The 25,173-nt window shown below is 36.4% G+C and overlaps 1 protein-coding gene across 1 annotated transcript in view; it reads left to right on the top strand.

Moving 5' to 3' along the window:
- The window catches only part of LOC306864726 (connector enhancer of kinase suppressor of ras 2-like), a gene marked incomplete at both ends in the record, with an annotated part of 78,620 nt that overhangs the window by 41,800 nt on the left and 11,647 nt on the right, over window positions 1–25,173 (top strand). The window contains 13 exons of the mRNA XM_079408918.1: window positions 63–104; window positions 2,938–3,057; window positions 4,502–4,561; window positions 5,882–5,950; window positions 8,532–8,678; window positions 9,562–9,698; window positions 10,504–10,697; window positions 11,561–11,650; window positions 16,182–16,390; window positions 21,454–21,502; window positions 22,858–23,033; window positions 23,711–23,784; window positions 23,861–24,000. Coding sequence (XP_079265044.1) covers window positions 63–104; window positions 2,938–3,057; window positions 4,502–4,561; window positions 5,882–5,950; window positions 8,532–8,678; window positions 9,562–9,698; window positions 10,504–10,697; window positions 11,561–11,650; window positions 16,182–16,390; window positions 21,454–21,502; window positions 22,858–23,033; window positions 23,711–23,784; window positions 23,861–24,000 — 1,507 coding nt within the window. The remainder of the gene's footprint in view (window positions 1–62; window positions 105–2,937; window positions 3,058–4,501; window positions 4,562–5,881; window positions 5,951–8,531; window positions 8,679–9,561; window positions 9,699–10,503; window positions 10,698–11,560; window positions 11,651–16,181; window positions 16,391–21,453; window positions 21,503–22,857; window positions 23,034–23,710; window positions 23,785–23,860; window positions 24,001–25,173) is intronic.

Genomic DNA, 25,173 nt, shown 5'->3' with positions numbered 1-25,173 from the left:
TGTACGTGAGAGGCCTAAACTGTTTAAAATGACAGTAATATCTTACTCTTTCATCTTTGCAGGACTGCACCGTCTATGAAACTGAAAATAAGATCCTCCATGTGGTAAGTGTTTCTCTTCTGGTTTATGCTGCAATATGAGGCTGATAATAAGCTCTAATGTTTCTCCTGTGCGCTCTGCCCCCATTTCTTCATTTACAGGAAGTACCGTGAGGATTACCATTTACCAACCAGATACTTTTGAGTCATCATTCAGTAGTGCCTGCATTTTTGGCCCCAAAGAACCTTCCTTGATCTTTTTTGTAGTAAAAATAAATCTATTTTTAGATTGCACTATATCACCATTACAAGTTAGTTGTAAATTAAGGCTTCAGTTACTGTAAGTGTTGTTCATCTAATAGTTTTTTCCTCAAGAACAAAGAACCATTTTTAGGCTTTGAATCTCTAATATAATGTAATATAATATAATATAATATTTCTCTATACAACGAACTCCCTGCCAGTTAATACAGAAACATTTCCAAACCAAATTATTCATAAAAACTCTTGACGACTAATTTTATGACCACACAGTGAAATAGAATAGAATAGATGCTTTGTATGGAAGCCCGTTTCCGCCACTGAAAAAAAAGAAAAAAAAAAAAGGTTATTGTGACTTTTTACCTCACAATTCTGACTTTTTTTCTCAGAATTGCGTGATATAAACTCACAATTGCGAGTTATAAAGTCAAAATTATGATTTATAAAGTCACAATTGTGAGATAAAAACTCGCAATTCTGACTTTTTTTCTTGCAATTGTGAGTTTATATTTTGCAATTCTGACTTTTTTTCCTCAGAATTGTGAGTTTACAATTCTGAGAAAAAAAAGTCAGAATTGGGTGATAAAAAGTCACAATTACCTTTTTAATTTTTTTTTTTTTTTTTTTTTTTTTATTCAGTGGCAGAAATAAAAAGCTTTCTTTCACTGAACTATTCAGAAAAGTGATTCATTTCAGTCATCATTTTGTAGTGATTGGTGAAATCTTTGCATTTTAGGCCACAAAGAATCCTCCTTGATCTTTTTATAGTGAAATAGACATTGCATTACATTAAATATCACATAACACTATTTCTTACTGTTATTGATTTTTTTTTGTTGTTGTTGTACATTTATGAGTCTCAGTTTGGTGCTTTTACCTTTAGTAGTTTTTTTTTCCCAGATAAGAACCTTTTTTTTAAGATTTATTTTTGGTGCTTTGCCTTATTATGATATGACAGTGGAGAGCAGACAGGAAGCAAAGTGGGAGAGAGAGAGGTGCGGGATCGAGAAAGGTCCTAGATCTGAGATTAGAACTTGGGATGCCTGTAATGAAACAGCATTATATGTCAGCACACTTGCCCACTAGGCTAGCATTTTTAAGGCCTGATTATATTATGTTATATTATATTATATTATATTATATTTTTTCTACATATAATTTAGAGTTGAAAGACATGATTCCTCATCTCATTGTTTTACATTTGTTGCTGTAAAGTCCTCAGGTAACCATTTTGTGAACATGTATTTTACTAGTTCAAGCCCTGAGGTGAAGTTCCCTTTGCAGTCACAGGAGAGCCACAGCTAGGCTCTTTGTAAGATTCCTGTCTCATACACACCCGCACACAGCAGTGTGTGTGTGGCAGGTCCTGTTGTCGCCACAGACTGCTGGGCTGGGCACAGCTGTCATTCTCACTGAGTCCCACAGCTATAAATACCTACACATTGCACTTGCTAGCACCAGATTTCATTCCCCAGCACCACCCCACCTCAGCTACTGACTGTAGGAGGAGAAACAAACACACCAATGACACCAGATGAAAGCAGAAGCAGAGAGAGAGAGAGAGAGAGAGATGAAACCATAAAACAAAGTGAATTAAAGTGCTACAAAACCCTAAAACGAAATACAAATCACAATATGCAGTCATGCTATGCAGAGAAATCCAGGTGCATGTTTTGCAAATCCAGGAGCAAAGTGACAAATGCCAAGCATTATGGTATATAGTGTACAATTTCAAATGTCATAACTTCAAGGACAGTAACATGACAATAGTGTTGCTGCTGTACATAGATATAGCTATATGGTAATGACAGATAGATAGATAGATAGATAGATAGATAGATAGATAGATAGATAGATAGATAGATAGATAGATAGATAGATAGATAGATAGATAGATAGATAGATAGATAGATAGATAGATAGATAGATAGATAGATAGATAGATAGATAGATAGATAGATAGACAGGTGTTTTGTGTTGTGATTACATAGACACTGTATATTTCCTTCCAATTATGTATTGTAGTTTTCTTAACAGTGTCTTGCTTACTATATTTTAAAATTTTCTTTAATGTCTGAGCAGTTTTGTAATTTACTTTACAGTCATTTCAGTAAAAAGCTTGTTGAGAGAAAAGTGGAGAGCGGAGGAATAGTGCAGTGGTTAACAGGAAATGAAACAACATCGATTCCCACCTCCTTCACCTTGAGTGAACTATATTCCAGACAGGTGAAATCTGATCATAATCGCTGAGAGTTTGATATAACGCTGTTGAGATAATGAACGAAAAGGGGTGAGAGTACAGGGAAGACTGATAAACACTCTTCTAAACCAGGATGAAACTCAACTTCCTGACAATTAATAAAGCACATTTTCCAAATTATCCCCATACCTGACCAACTCATAGCTTTAGTCCTAGTCTTTTTTGGCATAACTAAAGCTGCACCTGTTTATGAAAACTGTGCCCCACAAAAGCTGAATATTGACTTCAGTTAAAGATGCATTCTGTGGTCACGGGACATTCAACCTAAATTTGATCATATCTATGATGTTGAGTTATATCTAATAAATGTCCGCTCAGTGCAGCATATCTGTGCAGAAAATAATTGATATGCTTTTGCTCTCTTTTTTCTCTCTCAAGTGTAAGACATTGTCTGGAGTATGTGACCACATCATCTCACTGTCATCAGACCCCCTGGTCTCCCAGTCGGCACATCTGGAGGTGGTTCAACTAGCTAATATTAAACCTTCAGATGGTCTGGTAAGATCACAAACGATTGTATTGTGCTACAGATGATTGTGCTAATTACTGCGGTTTATCATTATGTTTTAAATTTAATTATTAACCTAAAAAATCTAGTGTAAATATATCTGCCCAATAGTAAAAATAAATCAGTTCTGATAATTAGTAATTATTTAATATAAGATATATAATTATGTAATTAATATATAATCTTACATTCAAAAGGTTGGGGTTAGTAAGATTTATTATAAATAAACTGATATTTTTATGAAGCACACATTAAATTGATCAGAAGTAACTGTTAAGACAATTTTACAAAAGATTTTGATTTCAAATAAATGTTTTTTTAGAACTTTCTAGTACTATGTGTTATATTTTCCACAAAAATATTAAAAAGCACAACTGTTTTCAATATTGTTGATGTTGATAAGCAATGTTTCTTGAGAGAACCAAATCAACATATTAGAATGATTTCTGAAGGACCATGTGACACTGAAGCCAGGAGTAATGGCTCCTGAAAATTCAGCTTGCCATCAAAAAATAAAAATAATAACACATTTTATATATATATATATATATATATATATATATATATATATATATATATATATATATTATTTTTTTTTTAAGTAAAGTACAATTTTATTTATATAGCACTTTTAAAGCTACAATGCACAAAGATCATGCTCCATGAAGATATCTTGTAAATTTCCTGCTGTAAATATATCAAAACTTAATTTTGTATTAGTAATATACATTGCTTAGAACTTCATTTGGACAACTTTAAGGTGATTTTCTCAGTATTCAGATTTTTTTGCACCCTCAGATTCCAGATTTTCAAATAGTTGTATCTCGGCCAAATATTGTCCTATCCTAACAAACCATACATCAATGGAAAGCATATTTATTCAATTTCGAAACATTGACCCTTGTGACTGGTTTTGTGGTCCAGGGTCAAATATATGATGAAGTAAAAAAGATCAAACCCAAAATACTCAAAAAACATCACAAAATATTAAAAGCACATATATACAGGTATAAACATATTGGTGAGCACATGACATCTTGAGAAAACATATGCATATGAAAAATCTTAATAACCCCAAACTTTTGAGTGAATATGTAATGGTAACCTTTTGTTAGCAGTGTGTAGTTTGACTGTAGCTTAACTAATTGTAATTATAAGCAGCTTGTATATCTTGCCAAACAGTTTCAAAGTAACTTCCTCAACATTGATCTTTGTCCTAATGAGCAAATGTCTGTGTGTGTGTGTGTGTGTGTGTGTAAGCATGCTTGTGTTCAAAAATCTCTTATATTAAAAGTAATTTCACATCTCTATATTCACATGAATAGACTAAAAGTGAAGTGTTCTTCTATGTGTGCATGAGACAGAAAGAGGAAGAGATGAGGAGATTATTCATTATAATCTATTCATTTCATCCTGTGTCTTTTATATCTTAAGGGAATGTACATCAAATCCACATATGATGGGCTTCACGTTATCACAGGAACCACAGAGGGGGTAAGAGCCAGCCTGTGTTAATGTGTGCGCTCTAGTTAATGTGTCTTTTATAATGTCCTGTATGCTGCAGATAAAAGTAATGAATCTCAGCAATTGATTGTACGGCTGTTACTGCACACTCTCAAATTAAAGAGCAGGAGAGAGAAAGAAAGAGCTATACAGACAGGAGTGCTCTAAATAAAGATACACCGATCATGTGACTGAAAGCTCTTAGTTTTTGTTGTAGCTCTAATAGTGGGTGGAAATCACACGCTATACTGCAATATGCAGTACCCATAGAAAAGAGGCACAACGATATGTATTTCATATGTCATATTTCAGACCACACTGAGATTAAATGAATAACAATTTGAAATGTCTTCTGTTTCTCAGTCAGATTTATGTTTTTCTCACGTCTCCACTTGTTTTAGAAGAGGTTTTACATGATGCCAAAGTAAGCAGATGCAGAAGTCTGAGATTTTAACATAATCTTATTTTGCATCAAATTCTTGCCATACCAAATCATCTGAGCTATTCTATCCACGTAAATGTTGTATCTCTGCTCAATGCTTATTGTTTTTTTTTTTGTAAATTGTAACCATATCAGAAATATGATCAAGTCACATGATTAGAATAGACTGTTTTATAATGCAATTCCTGTAGCGCAAGCGGTAGAGCATGGTGCTAGCAACGTAACCACATGGGTTTAATTCCTAGGGAATGCATAAACTGATGTACACTGCTAGTCAAAGATTTAGGATAATTAATATTTTTTAATGATTTTGAAATGTCCATACTGTCTCTGATTTAACTGCTGAATAGAAGTATTAATTTCTTAAAAACAATACTTAAAAATCTTACTTACCCCAGACATTTAAGTAAAGGCCCGTATATCATGGTTTCCAGAAAAATAGTAAGCAGCATAAATGTTTTCATCATTGATGATATGAAATATTTATTGAGCACCAAATCAGCATATTAGAATGATTTCTGAAGGATCATGTGACACTGAAGACTGAAGTAATTATGCTGAAAATTCAGCTTTGTCACCACAAGAATAAATTACATTTGAAATGATCTTGAAATAGACAACAGTTCTTTTAAATTATAATAATATATTTCACAATATTACTGTAATGTTTTTCTGTATTTTTAATCAAATAAATGCAGAGCATAAGAGACAACATGAAACCAGAATGCGATGTAAATTAGTTTGGATAAAAGCATCTATGTAAATAAAATACTTCAAATATTGCAGTACTGCGTTTTCATTTGGCATCTATTATTTCCCTCTATTATTTAGTTTTTTTATATCTCTCCATTTTTCCATCTCTTTCTTAGTCTCCAGCAGATCGCTGTAAGAAGATCCACGCAGGTGACGAGGTCATCCAGGTGAACCATCAGACAGTGGTGAGTGTCAGTCTCTCTTAGTCACTCAATCCATTTGGCTCATTTATTCTTCTATTTTATCATCCATCTATCCATCTATCGATCTATCAGTTTTGTCCCTATATATGTAAGTCTCACTTGGCATGCAACAGCAGTTGCCCCTTTCCTGCCTGTTTGTGTATGGAATAATGGAACTGAAAATGAGTTGCATTTGAATTTGAGGTCTTTAACTTGGCATTGTTAAAGCATCAAGAGCTTTAAAACATATTACTAGATGTATTCTTAGCTCATTTCTATGACTAGGGCAACTATATTCCAATTTGACTGAATTCACAATGCTGACTGAGTGCATTACGCTTTAAACTGTGTTTCTGAGTGAGACTGGAGAGTGTTTAAAGGGCATAAGAGGCTGTAAATGTAATGAAGGGCAGTGTGTTTTTAAGGATGGTCGAATTTGAGAGATTTCTTTGCGTGCATATGGAGTGCGTCAATAGGTACTCCAATGATCGTACCCTGTGGAGTTCCCTTCAAATAATTGATAAAGAGCCTTGCGCGTGGAGTTTAGCTTGTGAAATCAATTCTGTTTGAAATTACTTCCTTAGTGTTTGTTGTGCATAAGGTGTTGAATAATTTGTTGAATATTTCAATTTTACTCTGAAGCGGTGGCATGTTTTATGAAGTTAAAGAATCTGCAGAAAGCTAAATGTTCCCTCTTCATCATCTCCGATCACAATGACGTTGTTATTCAGATTTAAGATGGTCTTTGCATGATGGTTTTTACGTCAAGGCATCAGAATTCAACTTCTAAAGTACATCAGTTTTTCTTGTTTGTCTTAAGTCATCTTGTCGCTGTGGGATGCTGAACTTGTTTGGTGATGAAACATCAGCAACACTATGGCCTCATTAATCTTCATGTAATTAGATAGTTGTCACCTTCATAATAGGATAAAAGCGCTTCTAATGTGTGATGAGCGATACGAATTTGGCTTGTAGCGAAAAACACAGACAAATAATAACCATAACAATGCTCAAGAACAACCTCAGCGGGCGTTAAAGAATGGTGCATTGTGGGAGCTGCTTGATATGTCGCCTCTGTGATATGTGCGCTATAGGATCAGGTCCGAATATCCAGCCCATCTCAGTGTGTGTGTGTGTGTGTGTGTGTGTTTGTGGTTGTGTATTGTGGTTATTTCTGTCTGTGAAGGACATGGTTAGTGTAAACTGTGTGTGGGTCACGTTTTGCCTACATTGTGGTAATAAATGTCCCCACAAGGATATTAAAGGATAGTAAAACCTCAAACCACGTACATTTTGGGAACCAGCCAACAGTAAACTGCTTAATATACATAATAAATTATTTCTTAATGACAATCTAAAAATACTGAAAGGTTTCTATGAGGGTAGGTTAGGGGATAGAAAGTATCATTAGCTCAGTATAACTATAGTAATCAATCAAAAGTTTCCACTATGATAGAAAAACAAATGTTTGTATGTGTGTGTATTACTTAATTTCACCTCTTTTCATAGACTGACATTTTAGTGATTTATTTTTGTATTTTTTATAAAGTTAATATTTCTGTTGCATATCAAATAAAAACTATCTGAACTAGCAGCAGAATTGTTTATTGTGATTATCCATAAATAATTATGTTAATTACTGAACATCAAACATCTTTTATCACAGGGTTTTTGATGCAACAGATCCCTTAATATAATAATGATTCCCTTTTGAGGGACCACGTCCTATAATATTATAGCAGTTCTATTTTTAAAATATAAAGACCTTTTTATTTTATTTTATTTTAACCCTTGTTTTATAATGCTGTTGTCAGTGTAAGCCACTTGAGTCAGTGATGATGTACAACTATTTTTTACCATGGTTAAAGTGGCCTTGTATCATCTAACAATACATTTTAACCATAGTAAAATCACTTGTGGTACACTGCACAGCATTATTACTAAACTGTGAAATGTTATGAATTTATGTAGTTCAATAATTCATCAGTAATGTAAACATCTTTAAAAATGTAGAGTTTGCATATAGTGTGTCACATTACTTTAGAATTATATTTAAACAGTTGCCTCCAGCTATTAGTTTCACTTGCTGGCTCAGTAAGCATTTTTATTACAGTGTAACATAAATATTTCAGCAATAAAAAATGTAGTCAGTGTATAGACTACATGTTTATCTTTTATTGTCTTTCATTTTTTATGTTTAGTTTTAAAAATATAGTCAGTATTGTCATTTATCATTTTTCTTCACAATAGGCATTTTTCATGCTTCAGAATTCATAATTATGCATAATTTAGGAAGAACCGAAGGCTCAAATATTGACATTTACAGAGAATGTCTACCACAGACTTTAATGTGGAATCAATTAAATGATTAGCAAACATCACGCCTCATTAGTGTACACTCATTTCACATAGTAAACTAAATCAACATGTACTGTGTGTCAGGAAGTCTATGTGTGTGTGATACATATTCACCGGATATAGAGAGACGTATGTTAGGATTTCCTAGCAGTTTCTTGTCAGGTGATGTCTCTGTGTGGCGTTCTTGTCGAGTCTGTCTATGTTGACCCTGTGTTTGTTGCTGTAGGTGGGCTGGCAGTTGAAAAACTTGGTAAGCTCTCTGCGCGGGGACCCTGCCGGTGTGACATTGACCCTGAAAAAGCGTCCCCAGAGCACGCTCACCTCCGCCCCAGCCCTACTAAAGAACATGAGATGGAAGCCCCTGGCCCTGCAGGTAGGATTCAGATCTCCCTGTCCCAAAAGCTTCATCGTTTTGGGCTGCACTTTCCCCCTTTATCTGCCACCCGCTCCCTGGCCTCATCTTAGATAGGAAACTGACACCTTTGACTCCATTTCCCATAATGCACCTGCCTGCTTACATGTCGCTTTCCATTCAAACGTCCTACTTCTGACTTAAATTTTATAACACAACTATAGTTTAGGACTGTTGGATATCGGAGTTGCCTTTGTGGGTCTTACGGTTCTTATTAAGTCATTCGCAGTAACATCACTAACCTGCCTTAGAAGTGTTGCGAAAGTGGTCGCCAAGATTAGCTTTAATCGGCTTTTGGTGAAGGATTCAAGTTTGGCTCTAGACTTTGTGACTCTAGAATAAACTTTTAGCTGTTTTCCCCAAACAGATCTGTGTACTTCTCCTTCTTGACGGCTGCCATCTCACATGCTCATTTCACTGATTATATGCACATGCCTCTTTGTGCATGTCATGTTTGTGCAGTCTGTGTCACAACCCCTGTTCCCAGGCATTCAGCTCACTGGAGACACTAATCACACATCCATAGTCTCTGAAGTCATCGTGTTCTCTGGAGATGCCGCAAATATTTCCATAGACTCCTATGTTATGTCAAAGCATCCTGACCCAGAGATTCCCGTGCACTGTTTACTGCAGACAGCACTGCAGAGGGACTGCGCCGCCGTTTCGCTGCTCGGGGACCTATTAATCTCTATCCCTCGCCCTTGTGACTGTCTGCAGATATCAGTGTCTGGGTCACGTCCTGGAACAGAGCTCCATTATTACATTTAGGTGTGCCCTCAGACATTTTAGCAGCTCATAGTGGATTTGAACTTTGATCTTTAATCCAATGATCTTGTCTGCCCAGCAGCCAGTCGTTCCCAGGAGTCCCACCAGCAGCTCGGCCACACCCACGAGCACCATCAGCACACCTTCCAAGTGTGATAGCTCCGCCCTCCAAGACCTGTATATCCCGCCCCCTCCTTCCGAGCCGTACACACCCAGGTAACCTCATCCAGTAAAGGATTTTTTACACTTCAGCTGCTTTTTGGCTTGAAATTAACTTGAATTCTTGGTTTCTTACATCAAAAACTCTTGTATTTTGTCCAACGTCTTTCGAATGAAACAAGCTGTTTTCTTATTGCAAGAAAACATATTTGAATTTATTGGCAAACCTCTCTCTATGGGCATAAAAATAAAAAAAAAGATATATATATGTATATGTAAGAGTGGTCTGGAATAAGTTTTTGCAGCATAAATTTCATATATCAGCAGTTTTAATCATTTTATCAAACAGTACTGGCTATTTAATTGTACTATTTTGCATTTAGATTACCTTTGCCATCATCTATTGCTTACTTATCACTAATAAATAATGACAATGTTAATTGTAAATATAACAATACAAGTTTACAATTTCGTACTGCAAAATGCTGATGCCTAAATTCACTTGTAGCTTGTAAAACAAATATAACAAATATAACTTCCACAAATGTATTTACAAGTTTGGTGTCAGTTAGATAAAAAAAAAAATGAATACTTTTATTCACACATTAAAGTGATCAAAAGTGACAGTAAAAGATTTACAATATTACAAAACACTTCTGTTTCAAATAAATACAGTTTTTTCACTTTTCCACAAAAATATTAAGCAGCAAGTCATGATTTCTGAAGAATCATGTGACACTGAAGACTAGCTACTGAAAATTCAGCTTAGTCATCACAGAAATAAATATTAATATAAATATATATTTTAAATAGTGTACATACAGTAAATATCTGAATATATTATGTTATGCTGTGCTTTTAGAGATGAAAAAGGTGGTCTCCTGAGTGAAGGCGGGGTACCTGTCGCAAAAGGGTCAGAATCACCAAATTCATTCCTGGATCAAGAGTACAGACGGCAATTTCCTCTCATGGAAGAAGAAGCTGTTCTGTACTGCTACGAGTACGACCCCAACCACGGACCCACAACGTCCCGCCGAGACAGCACACCCACATACGGTACACAAACACAAAAAACACACTTTGTCTATGAGCGTATTTCAGTACAAGCTTAGATGGTACAATAGGGTTATTCGCTCTTTTAGCATGGAAAATTAGTTTCTTCCTTTCTGCACACCATAAAATGATTAGTTATTTACTGCTAGCTTTTACAGCAGATGCCTGAGAGACTGAATATTGACCCAGCATCTAAATTCAAGGCGCAGACCAAACTTCTATGAACATCTGCTGATTATAAAACAGCACACAATGACCAAAAAAAACAGTATTTACTCCAATTATGTTTCATAACTAAGTTCAGTTAATAAGAAAGCAGTTTAAGATCTAGCCTCTACTAATCTAAATATGTTCTGAAATGTATCCTACATGTTTTGCAATGCTGTGTGTGATTGTATGTTTTCGAGGTTTATAAAGCGAGCATGTCTATAACAAGTTTCCTGCATAGGGGAGTTGGTTTCAGATTTTCTGTAATTAAACTCCAGGGAGCTGGGCTGCAGTTTGTTGTGAATGTGTGTGTGTGTGTGTTTGTGTGTGTGTGTGTGTGTGTGTGTGTGTGTTTGTGTAGCATTATATCCAGAACCAGAGAACTCAGCTCTAGTCGTTAAATGCCAGCGTGAGCCTCTGCAGTGGCACAGAACTGCTGACACACTCCATGCCCGCTGCTTCCCTAGAAAACGAGAGGACACATTAACTGTGACAGTTTGTCTTACACAAACACACACTCGCACAGACTTACCTTGGCGTCTGTGGAGAAAATGGATTGTGAACTGTCATTTTACTTCCATCTTTCTATTCCCTCTTTCCACACACACACACACACACAGAAAGTGATGTGTGTATAATGTGCATGTCTGTGCTTTCAGGTCGTCTGAGGCCCATCTCTATGCCTGTAGAGTATAACTGGGTTCCTGACTACGAGGACCCAGCTAGAATGAAGAGAGAAGGTCGGAGAGGTGAGTTTGTGACCGTCACAGTACTGTAAATGCACATGGTTATTCTATTGTTTTAATTTTTTTCTTCTCCTTTTTACTCGTCTTTACTCTTAGGTGATCTGTTTTTCTGTGTTTCTAGGTATTTGACACAATTTTTAATACAGCATCAGGATTTTTGGGTTTAATAACATTATCAGTAAATAAAATGTTATTAAAAACTATTTTATTTAAAATTAAAATGGTATAATTTACAGTCATAATGAGATTTAATTTTATAGATAGCCTTTTCATAGACTTTACTCTTCTTCACATTGGTTCTGTGGTCTGAAATGATCTGAAAATGATCATATATAAATCACTATATATAATATTATATAATTACTATATTATTACTTTGTGGTCTTGCTGACTAACAGAAACTGTCCAAACACTTTTTGTCATAATTAACTTTTTATTGCTTCCTTTTAAATGGTCCTGCAGTATGACAAATACATTTTTAACAGTACAAATATTCCATTTAATCTCTTAGTTAATATGAGGCCATAAAGCAGCATGTATAATAAATATTGATGAATTGGAAAATATTTGATTAAAATAGTTTTATATAGCATGTCCTACTGCAGGGAACTGCTGACACCCCTTGAATTTTTATACCAGCATCTATTTCTTGATTTTAACCACCAGAATTATACTGAATCATGAAAAGTGACTTGTGGTATTAAATCAGTATCAGATGAGCAAAAATGATGTTATACTACAACATTGTGATATTGCTTTTATGCAGCAATTCTACAAACAAGAAGTTAATGTAGAGTAATTGACATTTCAAACACAAATATGGTCAGCTATTTTGTTCAACTTCATCATTATGCTTCCCCATCTGCATGGCCTTGGTTACATCAGCAGAAAAAGATGTGGAGAACATTATTACATTTTAATGGAAGATTAGAAATGGAAAGATTTTTTCTTTAGAATATACAATACACTGATAAATTACACGAAATAAATATGAACATTAATGTCTATTTTATTCAAAGTAAGGAATTGTATAAATAATACAATTTACTAAATTATTATTATTGCTTAAGTAAATGGGGTCCATTTGAATGTTTTTTTTATATATATATTTATCAATATCTTCTTTACTTTTAAATGCAACTTCCTTTTCCATCTGTTCCTTCTCATTTTTATTCTCATTCTGCCTGGATTTCCCTTCATTGTTTCTCACTGTTGCTTTTTTATTACATTCTCATGGCTCTTATTCAGGAGTGATGTTTAGCTGAGCTCTTTTCCATGGATCTAATTCTCCTCGCTGCACGGTGGCTTTGAACTGTGCTGGGCATTACTTCCTGTGGCCGCGCTGCATGCAGTGCCAGGATAACAGTGGCAGTCTCTGAGCACCAACACAGAGCCAGTGTGCGCTAGGCCCGAGACCGTCTCTATTGGCTCCTGCTTTAGAAATACAGTCCAGATATTTGGACTGCAAGAACCTAGACAGACAATATCAATGAATCTCTTTCATCAACATTTTACTTACTGTGTTCTTTATTATAAGTTCAGGGTAAAGTTTGGCTGGTTAGTCAGTCTTCTTCACCATCTTCATTGAGGCTGCGGGGGCAGCATCTTTTGTTTTGACTCACTCATGTCGTGTCTTACTGCTTTCCCACGCTAACGTGTTTGTTTTCTTTCGGTTGTCTCCAGGACTCTTCTCTCATCTTTGTGGCACTTGTGTGTCTTTATATGTGTGTTTTTGAGCGAGGGGGCGTATGATCACCTGGCTGTGTCTCCTGGCTGCTATTTGATCCAGTTAAGCAGCTCTGTCTGTCCGCATTGTGTGGAGATTAGCACCTTGATAGCTCTCTTATTTCCTCACTTTCTCCGGTTCCCTCTTTTCCTTAAAACTCCGGGTAGAAAATGCTGGTGGTGAGGCTGCCAGATGGTGTTTAGCTGAGAGTAAAAAAGATGGTGAAAGAAGAAAGAGGCACTCGAAGGAGATTGCGAGAGTGATGTAGGAAGAAGATTGTGATACAATGTGAGAGTGGAGGGAGGTTCAGAAAGGATAAAGATGTATTAAGGTCACCCACAACCCATAAATCTTGGTAATTTGTCATTTCTGGGTAACAGTGACAGGTTTTTTTTACTGTCAGAATGGGTGTTCTACCAAAGTCATCCTCTGTATTGTTGGAAATGCATTGAAAATGAAGAAAATTCATACATTCAGTTTTAGGGCTTGCTTTTCAAAAAACAACGATAAAAGAGAACAGCTGCAGAATTTGGGGAAAATGTAATTGTGTTTTTGGGGGATAAAATTTGGAATTGTGATTTAAAATTTATTTAAAATAAATAAAGAAATAAATAAAAAACCTTCAGACATGCTGTGCTTGTGTGTAGGGCTGCACAGTTTGGCCAAAAAATTTTGTGATTATATATCAGGACGGCTATATACTACCACTACTACTAATTATTATTATTATTATAACTGAATAAAAATAGGAAACAAAATAAGAAATGTTACATTTGCTGCACAGTTTGACAAATATTATTATTATTGTTATTATAACATAATATTATTTAAAAATATTATAAAAAGTATTATTATTTTTATTATTGAAAAAACATATAAATAATAAAAATATTACAGTAATGCTATTGTCAAATAAAATACAAAGCATTTAATAGTAATAATAATAATAATAATAATTTTATTCTACAGTAGCACTGTAAAATTACAATATTATTTTTCTCGGGCTTAATTTTTGAATTTTCAAATGTTCAACCATCAGAGAGCACTTAAAGCTTCTCTTTTCTTGACAAAAGCTTGATTATAATTTCCCATTACAAGTTTTGAAAGATGATTGGTGCATGTTGCATTCCCAAATTCACATAAGTGACCCAAACTCATAATAGATGCAGTTTGGAGCAACATTTACTGTGAAACGAACCACTCTGAGACACTGAAAACACAGGATCATGATGTAAATGAACTCACAGTGCATATATTTATTAAATTAAAGGGACAGTTCACCCAAAAATTAAAATTCTGGCATTAATTACTCACCCTCTTGTCGTTCCAAACCTGAAAGACCTTCGTTCATCTTCGGAATGAGATATTTTTGGTGAAATCCAATAGCTTTCTGACCCTGCGTCGACAGAAACGCAACTGAAATGTTCCCAGGCCCAGAAAGGTAGTAAAGACATGATACGAAGGCTGATACAGAAGAGAGAAGAGAAGAAATTGTTGAATAAAGTCATACTTTTTGTTTTTCTTTGTGCAAAAAAAAGTGTTCTTGTTGCTTCATAAAATTACAGTTGAACCACTTATGTCACTTGGACTATTTTAACGTTGTTCTTACTATGTTTCTGGGCCTTGAACGTGGTAGTTACATTGTTGTTTATGCAGGGTCAGAAAGCTCTCAGATTTCCTCCAAAATAGCTTAATTTGTGTTCCGAAGATGAAAAAATGTCTTCCAGGTTTGGAATGAAATGAGTGTGAGTAATTAATGACAGAATCTTCATTTTTGGGTGAACTATCCATTTAATTGTGCAGCCCTACATAAAGGTACATTGTTACTGATGGATCATCCAGAGTGATATTTTAGATCCATCCACTTCTTGTCCATTTTAATGAGTTTTATACTGCAGTTCATTCGATTTTTACAACTCAAGAAGTTACAATTAATTAAACAATGATTTATAATGACTCTTCGAGGTTGTGTACCCTGTCTAGATTAACGCACTGCATGCAATTTAAAATCTACCACCTCTTCAACTGTTCCATCAGTGTGAGGGAAGCCGAGCCATAAAGAAGAGGGAACTTCTTCTGGAAGCATGTTGTTGCCATGGAAACTCTGACAGGAGCTCTCCTGAGTGTTTCACGTCCCATTGGCTGCTGCCGGGCAACGATGGACATGGGCGTGGGAGAAGGGAAATCCAACAAAGGCTGCGGTGGTTCCTAAATCAAAGGACGAGCATAAATCGGGACTGCTGGGAGCCCGTTGCTTTGGCTCGCTAATATGGCTGTGACCAATTGGCTTGTTATGCTCATTAGGCAAGAATAAGCCTATAGAGTTTGATTGGATTCGACTGATTTGGGAAGAGTGCACAGGCTTAAGTAGTGCTAATGATAGACCTCTATTGAGGGAATGAATAATTGTGATTGGTCAACTAAGATTTGGAGTATTTCGAGAGGGGTTTGGGATGCTTGATTGATGGAATACTGATGCGAGCTTATTCAGTGATTTGACACAGTACAGCCTGGAAAATGGGCGTAATGTTTAAGAAGGACTGGATGTACAAATGTAATTTTGATTTACTGAACACGTCAAACAAAATCTATAATGCCTGATTAACTACAAAATGGTAACATTGTTGGAAAAAATTTATTTAAAGGAATAGTTCACCTAAAAATGAAAAATCACCTGTCATCATTTACTCACCTTCATGTTTTTCACCCATATGACTTTCTTTTTTCCATAAAACACAGAAGTTTTGAAGACTTGAGTTGGGACTCTCAGCTACCGTTATTAAAGATATTGTTCTTTCTCCCTCTCAGAAAACTCTCTGTTGCGGTATGTAAGTGATGAGAAGGCTGCTGATCTGGCAGGGCGCAGCATGAAGAGAGACACGGGAAAACGCGGTAAGAAGAAGAGCGAAAAGAGCGGGAGCCCCAGCCACTATGCCCTCCTCCCCACCCTCCAAATGGAAGTGCTCCGTCAGGAATCCATGAACACGCCCAACCCAGACTCCACCTCTCTTTACCATGTGAGTAGTATGTTTTCTGTCATGTGAACTGAGTCCTCTGAAGGGAGTTGGTTTATTCTGTGGCCATTTTGGTGGTGCTGTTTGTAGTCATGCTAGTACTGCGCATGTCATCTCCAAAACTGTTTGCCAACTTATGTTTCAGTAACAAAACTTATATATTAAAGTTATTGTTTTTTTGGATTTAAAGTTGGGACATTTTTTGCAGCCACCAATAGAGTTCGACTGTGCAATATTTTTGTCTTGTTTTTCAATGTCTTTCCTTTAAAAAGATAAACTACTGTTCAAATGTTTGAGGTTTGAGTTTTGAGGGTTATTTTTAGTTGTTTGAGTTTTTATGCTTTTATTCAGCAAGGAGACGATAAACTGATGAAAACTGACAGTAAAGACATTTATAATGTTACAAAACATTTCAATTACAAATAAATGTTGTTCCACTTTCTATACATCAAAGAATGCTGAAAAAATCTATCACTGTTTCCACAAAAATATTAGTCAGTACAACTGTTTTCAACAATGATATCAATAATTAATGACTGCTTAAAATGCAGCTTTGCCATCACAAGAATAAATTACATTTTAAAATATATTCAAATAGAAAAGTTATTTTGAATTGTAAAAATATTTACTGTATTTTGATCAGCAGCCTTGGTAAGCATAATAGACTTCTGTTTTATTAATAAAAAATACATTTGTTAAAAAATTTAAATATCTTGTGCAGTTTTGCTTCTCAGAAACATTGCTCATGTTTTAAGAATGTTACCTGCGAAACAAGATACTGATTAAGAACCTTTTTTGCTCTGTGCGATTACAATAGGTTCTTATTGAGTGGTAGTATGTGTGCCTTTTATCTGACATGTTTCAATCAGGTTCTTTCTCTTTGTCTAAGAATGTCTCTTTCTGAGTGTGACAGTTTGGATCAGGCTAAACTCAGAGATTGTGAGGAATATCGCACAGTATCTGTGTTCCTTTTATTTTATTTTGCTCAAACAAAGTAATAAAGAGTTATTCTTCAAGGCCTGGCTGCTTTCACCGATCCTTTGCTCGATCAAGGTCTCTGTGATCACTGCAGGTAGAGTCTTACATAAAGAGTTTTCATTGAAAGCACCAGGTCATGGTGTGCAGAAGGAGAACGTATACTTACGCCCACATGCTAGGTGAGTGTTTGTGTGTGTGTGTGTGTGTGTGTGTGTGCATATAATGAGAGTGTTAGACCTCTACCTTTAGTCAGCGTGGAGGTGTGTGGGAGTTTGTGCTCAGCCCTGTGTATACTGTATGTGTATATGTATGTGTGTGTGGGTGAGTGGGTTTTCTCAGTGAGACCAGCCGTCCTGTGTGTGAAGTTATTAGGAGTGGAGGTGAGATCTAGCTGTCATTTTTAAGAGGGAACATGGCAGCCAATGTTCTTGAGCGCACATACACCGACACAGCCATAACCACACACACAAACACCAAGGGAAAACTAATAATCTGGGGAAAAGTGACTCGCAGTGGTGTGTCACAGTGTGCATATGGATGCTGAGTAGGCAGATGGTGGTTCTGTGGGGGTGGGCGGGGCTAAGTCATGTTGTCATCTGTCACAGAGCACGGAGTGACGGGATTGGCTGAGCTCCATCTGAAACAGAACTGTGATTGGCCAAGACTCAGCCATGTGCTGTCTTCATGTCAATATGTTGTGCTTTATATGTCCGCCAGACCATGAGAAGTGATTATGTGTGTTTAGTTCTCTATTTTTTTTTCCAAAATGAGGTCTAATTATAGGTCCTCATGAAGAAGTGTGAAAGGTGCCACTCTGAGATCCCAGCTGGGGTGTTACAGTGTTGCGTAAGAGTGACTTTCACAGTGTATCTTACCTGCGGCTTCTGTTTATAGACACCCTCAGCAGGGTGATGTATGTGTGTCCACGTGTCCTCTGACCTGATCTGGGATAAAGAGTGTGCAGGGGTGGGAGAACTCTGCTGACCACTCCATCAGCATAAGTTTGGACCAGAACCAATGCTGGTCTCAGCACTCTTGCTATTGTTCTTTCTCTAGCTCATGAACTTTGCTAGAGACTCCACAAATTTATAATCTGCACATGACACTCTGAGTTGTACATGATTATATAGAAGGGAAGAGACAAGGTGAGACAAGACAAGATCAGAAGAGACAACAAGATTAAATGAAACAAGAGAAGTTAAGATGCAAAAAGAAAAGAGGCAAAATGAGATGAGATGAAACAAGATTAGAAGAGAAGAGACACAATGAGAAGAGAAAATAAGATTTGAGGAGATGAGACTAGAAGAAAAGAGACACCACAAGAGTAAACATGGAGAGATAAGAATATGGAAAAAGAAGAGAGACATAAAGAGATGATGCAAAATGAGAGGAGAAAAGGCAAGATGAGAAGTGAGGAGACAAAATGAAATGGGAATAGAATGTAATGGAAAAGATGAGACAATCGGAAGAGAAGAAGCAAGATGAAAACTGAAAAGACGAGAAGAGAAGAGAACCTAAGGTGTGAGGAGAAAAGAAAAGACAGTATGAGATGAGACGAGAAAAGACATGGCAAGATGGAACATGGAGAAGGTAACATTCAAAACTAGAGGAGATGAGAGAAGACATGGGATGAAACTTAATGAGAAGAGGTAAGAAGAGAGGTGAAGAGACAAAATTAAATATGAAGAGATGAGAGGAAACAAGAAGAGACATGACAAGACAGCAAAATTCAGCAAAATGACGAGAAGCTAAGATGCGAAGAGAAGATCAGAGAAGATTCAAGAAAATATGCGAGAAGAGAATATGCGAGGAAATGCAAGAAGAGGAGAGAAGAAAAGAGGAGATGAGATAGCAATATTAGAATAATATTAAAAGAGAAGGTCAGTTAAGATGAAAGATGAGTAAGATGCCAGATGAGAAGATGCGATGAGATAATGCAAGAAAAGCAGAGAACCACGCTGTATGGTGTTGATTTAATAAGCCTGCAGCTGTTGGTATGTGCAGTGTAACTGCATTAAGCTCTATTGTTTACAGTGGTGTTTTATTGCCTGCATTGCAGTCTGATAAGAGAGCTGCAGTTTGTTTGAACAATGCCAGCACACTGACCTCGCACTCAAGGAGAACGCTCACTCACTCCGTCCACCGGACACGCAAACACAAAAGTGTTTTGCCTGACTGTCATAACACTTTAGACACAGCCCAGTGCCTTCAGTCCTATTCATTTGACCAACCCACTGCCATCATTACATCATTTGAAAACTACAAGAGCCTCCAGATAAGGCACTGCTTATCTTCAGGTTTGGTTTAGGTTAATGCAATGCTTTAAGGCCATCACATGAGCATATGTCAGCATTTGTCAGTTGTTGATATCACAGCGGAAAAGGTTTGTACCATATGTTATGTGAACTGAGAGCCTGTGTTGCCATGTGGCATTCAGTTGTAGCCTGATGGCAGATCTTAGCATGCTATCTAGGGCAATGTGCTAGTGAACAATAGTAGATAGAACAAATTCACTAGTTTCTGAAAGTGACCCTCAACATCAGAGACTGAGAGATTGGATGAACAGAACCATTTTACCATAGCAAAAGGCAACCAGAAGAAACTGTAGGAAGCAAAAACCACGTGCTGAGATGTAACCACTGTGTTTATTCGAGTCACACAGGTCATAGTTGTCCCATAATGCTCTATCGCTCTCAGAAGATTGTGACCCCTGAAGCATAAGAATGAAGTTCAGAAGATCTTTGGACTCGGTTTGCTGATGCACTTCTCATGTTCGCGTCTTGTAGGATTTGTTCAAGAGCTTGAAGTTCCTCAACATTTAGACTTATTCATGAAACCCAAGCAAAGAGAATTTCTGTGCACGTCATTCCTAAAAGCGTTCCTACACAAGAATGATTGTCAGATATTCCCCTTGCTGAAAATCAAGGTTGGGTATTGCCTGTAGGCACCTGTACCTATATGTCATCCGCTTAGTGTATGCCTATTTTTTTTTTCTTGATATATTTGCTGTGTCATTATATATACTGCTATATCATTTTGTTTTGTTCATGTCTAGGTGTTGAATCCTTAGGGAAGTTGCGTCTTAAGTATTTCTCACAACTTGCTCCAATTCACACACCAGTCACGATTCACACCTTCTGGGAGGAGATTCCCACAGCGCTTTGGGAGAGCACTGCATTGACATTGAATTGTGTCATGAGGTGAAATGCTGGGAAAACCATCTTTTTTGTCATTTTATATTTTTTGAGCTTTATTTTATGAGAAAGTACAACTACCATTTTTATTGAATAACCGATAAGGGCATTTGAACAAACAGAAAATCGTCTTCAAGAAGTGGACACAGTATATTCAGAAACTCCTGAATAAATAAAGACATTCTATGAACCGGTTGACTGAGTTTCTAAACCTGTTCCATTAATCAATTTCAGTTATTCCTCTTGGGCTTCAGGGCAACTTCCCTCCTCAGGCAAATATCAATAAATCAATTAGCGTGATGCTTGTCAGTGTGTTCTCCATACTGTTGCTAATAGATGCATGGCAACACAAGTTTACCTCTAATTTAATGCTCAAGCTTGCAGGAAGTTTCCTCACATAAGAGAATTGCCACAGGGAAATCATAAATATGTTCTTGGTCTGGGCGTGCTCATCCGAGAAATACTGCTCAATAAACACACGGGCCAAGGATGTTAGAAATCTTATTTATTTTCTCTCTATGCCTCTTCCCGCCTTCCTTCTCTCTGGCTGTTTGGGCTCTCGCCCTTTCATCTGCTCAGATGTCGCCTCTGATTTTAATTTGTTTTGCAATGGATTGATGCTTGGAGACCATTATGTTCACACATTTCCTCCATGTGATTCCAAATGGATGTGTTGACCGATAATTTTGTCTTGTTTCACTTCCTCCTGCTGTATTTCCAAACATTTCTCCATTTGTTTTTATTCTTAAATCTTATATAAATATATTTAAATGTAATTCTAATGTATTTGTATAGTATTTCTGAATAAATACAAAAAAATGCATATGTGTGTGTTTGTGTGTGTATGTGTATTTTTATATGTATTTATGCTGTGTCCTCTGCTTTTCTTAACAGACATTCCAGGGATCCTCTCTGCTATCCAAGACCAAGAAAAAGAGTAAAGGTGATCACTTTCCTTTCTTATTATCATATATGGGAACATTGTCTTCATTGCGTACACTGCTTGCATATTTTGCCTGCATAAAGCAAAAAATAGGCCACCAAAATAAACCTAAAAGACTAAAGAAAGTTGATTCCCATAATACTTCTAAGCATTCTAACACATTTTGGCAGCTGCCTAGTGCATTCCTTAGATTTAACAGTGGAAAGACCTCTAAAGTTAAAGTTGCAAAACTATTATGACAGTACATATCCTCAAAAAATGGTACATTACTGCATGAAAGAATTGATGAGATCTCCTTTATTGATTGATCAAACTCAATGTATCTCAGGAATGTTTTCTATTCTAATCAGTTTGAGGTCTTCTGCCCATTCACTTAAAAATATTTAAATTTGTTATAATAAAATAATAAGCCATAAGTGACTATGCTTTACAATCATTTTGTTACTTACTAGTAGATGTTCTTAGCCATGGCACATAGTAGAGGTTGTTTATGTCTGATAAGCAATATAGTAACAGACCAGTTCACCCAATAATGAAAATTGCTTGCCCTTATTATATGACTTTCTTTCTTTTGCCAAATACAAAATGAGATGTTCACGCTACCTGTTTTTCTATTTTTTCCATTATATAAAAGGTGTAATTAATTATATAAAATTTTGACTGAAAAAGAACAGCTTAAACGTGGTTTATGCATACTGTATATACTATGTTATATTGTCATGTATTGTAAGCCTTATGAAGCCAGACACTATTCCAAGTCTTTTTAAGCCATTTGTGTGAGTAAAAGACAAAAATTGAAGTCGATAATTCACTGATCAGTTTTATTCATTTTAAATCAAACATCTCAAATCTCATTCACATTCACAAATATGGTGCATAGAGACGTGTAATGCTAGTTTTGACCAACATTTCTTCTCATGAGTCTCATAATCAGTGATGACATGCCAAGTTTAAAAAATGTGCTTATTCAAAATGCTGAATAAGATCTGAGAGCTGGGTATGATTGGGTAAAATTTTTCAAAACTGTCATAATTTTGGCCTATTTTTCACACAAAGTTATCATACGGCTTCAGAAGTATACTAGTTTAGTTTACTAGTCATTATTCACTTTCATTATAAAGAAAAGAGCAGCATGAACATCCCGCACATGTCCTTTTGTGGTCTACAAAAGAATGAAACTTGTATTGGTTTGAAACTGCATGAGTTGAGGAATGAGTTGACAATATGTAAATGATCCCTTTAATACAGAAATGAACCGATGATGCTATTATACAACAGCTTTACTCAATCAGGATTCTGAAGTATTCATTTTATAACAGTTATTAACACATACTGTTCTCTTATATGGTATCCAGCAGCTCCACTGTCCTCCATCAGTAAGAGAAGAATCTCCTGTAAGGACCTGGGTCGTGGAGACTGTGAGGGTTGGCTGTGGAAGAAGAAGGACGCAAAGAGCTATTTTTCGCAGAAATGGAAGAAGTACTGGTTTGTTTTGAAGGACGCCTGCTTGTACTGGTACATGAACGAAGAGGTGAGTGTGTGTGTGCGTGTTTGGCCAATACAGTTGTCTTTGTTGTTTCTCGTATCCACCAGCACAGCAGAAACTGTATCGATCTAGAGATGAGGCTTTAATTGGTGCCAGCTTTACCCTCTTGTGTGGAACAAGATTAATGCTCATCTACCCCAACAAAACAGCCTTCTACACACGTTGTTGCTGTAATGAAGATAAGGAACTTCTCCCAACAAACACTCCCCTTCCCTCCCATACTTGTTCCCTTGCTCCTTTGCTTTTGATTAATTACCCTCAGTGTTTCCGCTTTTTTATCACGGCTAGGGTGTGGGATACGGCTGCCGTTCTGGGGATTTCAGAGAATGTATGGGGAGGGTTCCTCTCGGCCAGGTTTTGGTCCACTGAGAATCCTGCAACATAGTCCGGCTCTGCTATAATTGATGATCTTCTACTGTGTGGGTTTTGTAAACACAGACAGGCTTACAGAGAGCCGCAACAATTTATGCTTTTCATTTATTTATGCAGAGCTCCTGTCAACGGTGCTGCTGCAGTTTAAAGCTGGGGGAAAAAGTAATGGAATGAACCAAGAAACAGAAAGAAGAATAAGGAGATGTAACTCCTAACGAGGATGTAATGACATTACAGATGAGTGTAAGTGGGGTGAAATGTCCTCTCTCTTTCTTTTTTCCACCTTGTAGGATGAGAAGGCTGAAGGGTTTGTCAGCCTCCCTGAATTTAAGATCGACAGAGCCAGTGAATGTCGCAAAAAATAGTGAGTAACTTTACAAACTTTTGACTGATGTCATGATGCTTGAGGAATTCTTATTGTGTCTTCGCTCTCTACGCAGTGCGTTTAAAGCGTGCCATCCCAAAATCAAGAGCTTCTACTTCGCAGCAGACGGCGTGGACGATATGAACAGATGGTTGAGCCGTCTCAACATGGCGGCTGCCGGCTACGCAGAAAGAGAGCGAATCCGTCAAGAACAGGGTGAGAATTCCTGTAGTTATGGGTTCGATTCCCAGGAAATATATATATATATATATATATATATATATATATATATATATATATATATATATATATATTGCTGTCAATATAAGTGTCTGAAAAGTATGGCTGTCACGATTCCTTGATTCAATTCGAGTACTCCATTTAAAAAAATCCTCGATTGTATTTTGCCTCTGTCGAGTAACAGGCAAAATATCAAAAGTGGCGCATTGTACAGACGAGAATCCATGAAATGCATTACTAGACATAGCATAATGCTATTGTGAATTGACAAATACTATGATTCAATTAAATAAATACATGCAATGCAGGTAAAATATATGCTCTTTAATTATTTAATTAAATTATTAATTATCTCAGAGCGCCTCCGTTCACAGTAAATGCTGCTCCACACAAACAGTTATTATTTATCATTTTTATCATGTGTGGAGCGTCTCAAACTCCATCTAAAAAAGTCGTTAAAGTCGCACTGAATTGTAAAGTTCACACGAGTGTAACATATTATTGAATTAATATTAACTACACACGAGTGTAACATATTTCTATCCACTGGTTGTTGATTAGTTTTTTTGAGGTGAGGGTGTTGCACTCAAAAATTCAGCTTGCAGTTAACGGAGGAGGAGCAGGGTTTGAATGAAGAGACTGGAGAAGTAATATTGTATATTATATATTGAAATTTAAAAAAAAAGTTACAAAATGTTAAAAGATGCCTCTTTGTCGCCATCTCTGTTGAAAACCTGGTATTGCAGCTAGGTGTGGAATTATCTTTATTACGTGGGCTGTACTCTGGCACGGGTTCAGCGCGGATGAATCTAATGTTATGAGGTGAATGTGTAGCTGTCAGTCACCACACCAGTGTGAATCAAACACTTAGTAATCACAGATTCTAGCCTATGTCTTGGAATATATGACCCAAATCAGAATTTTCACTGTATATTGTTATCTGAACAAGTAACAAGTCAAGTTTTTCCAACTGAGGAAAAAAGCATTACAATAAATGGCGCTACCAATGGTGATTAAATCTAACGATCAGTTAACTCATATTACATCAAACCGTGCAAATTATTATTATTGTTAAACTTTATTCTCAAATTATTAATGTTAAATATCAGCATTGTGTGACTATTGGTATAGTGTGTATTAACGTGTAGA

This window comes from Barbus barbus, assembly GCF_936440315.1.
Source record: "Barbus barbus genome assembly, chromosome: 46".
NCBI lineage: Eukaryota > Metazoa > Chordata > Actinopteri > Cypriniformes > Cyprinidae > Barbus > Barbus barbus.
The sequence above is the reverse complement of the archived record's forward strand: the minus strand, read 5'-3'. Positions and strand labels throughout refer to the sequence as shown.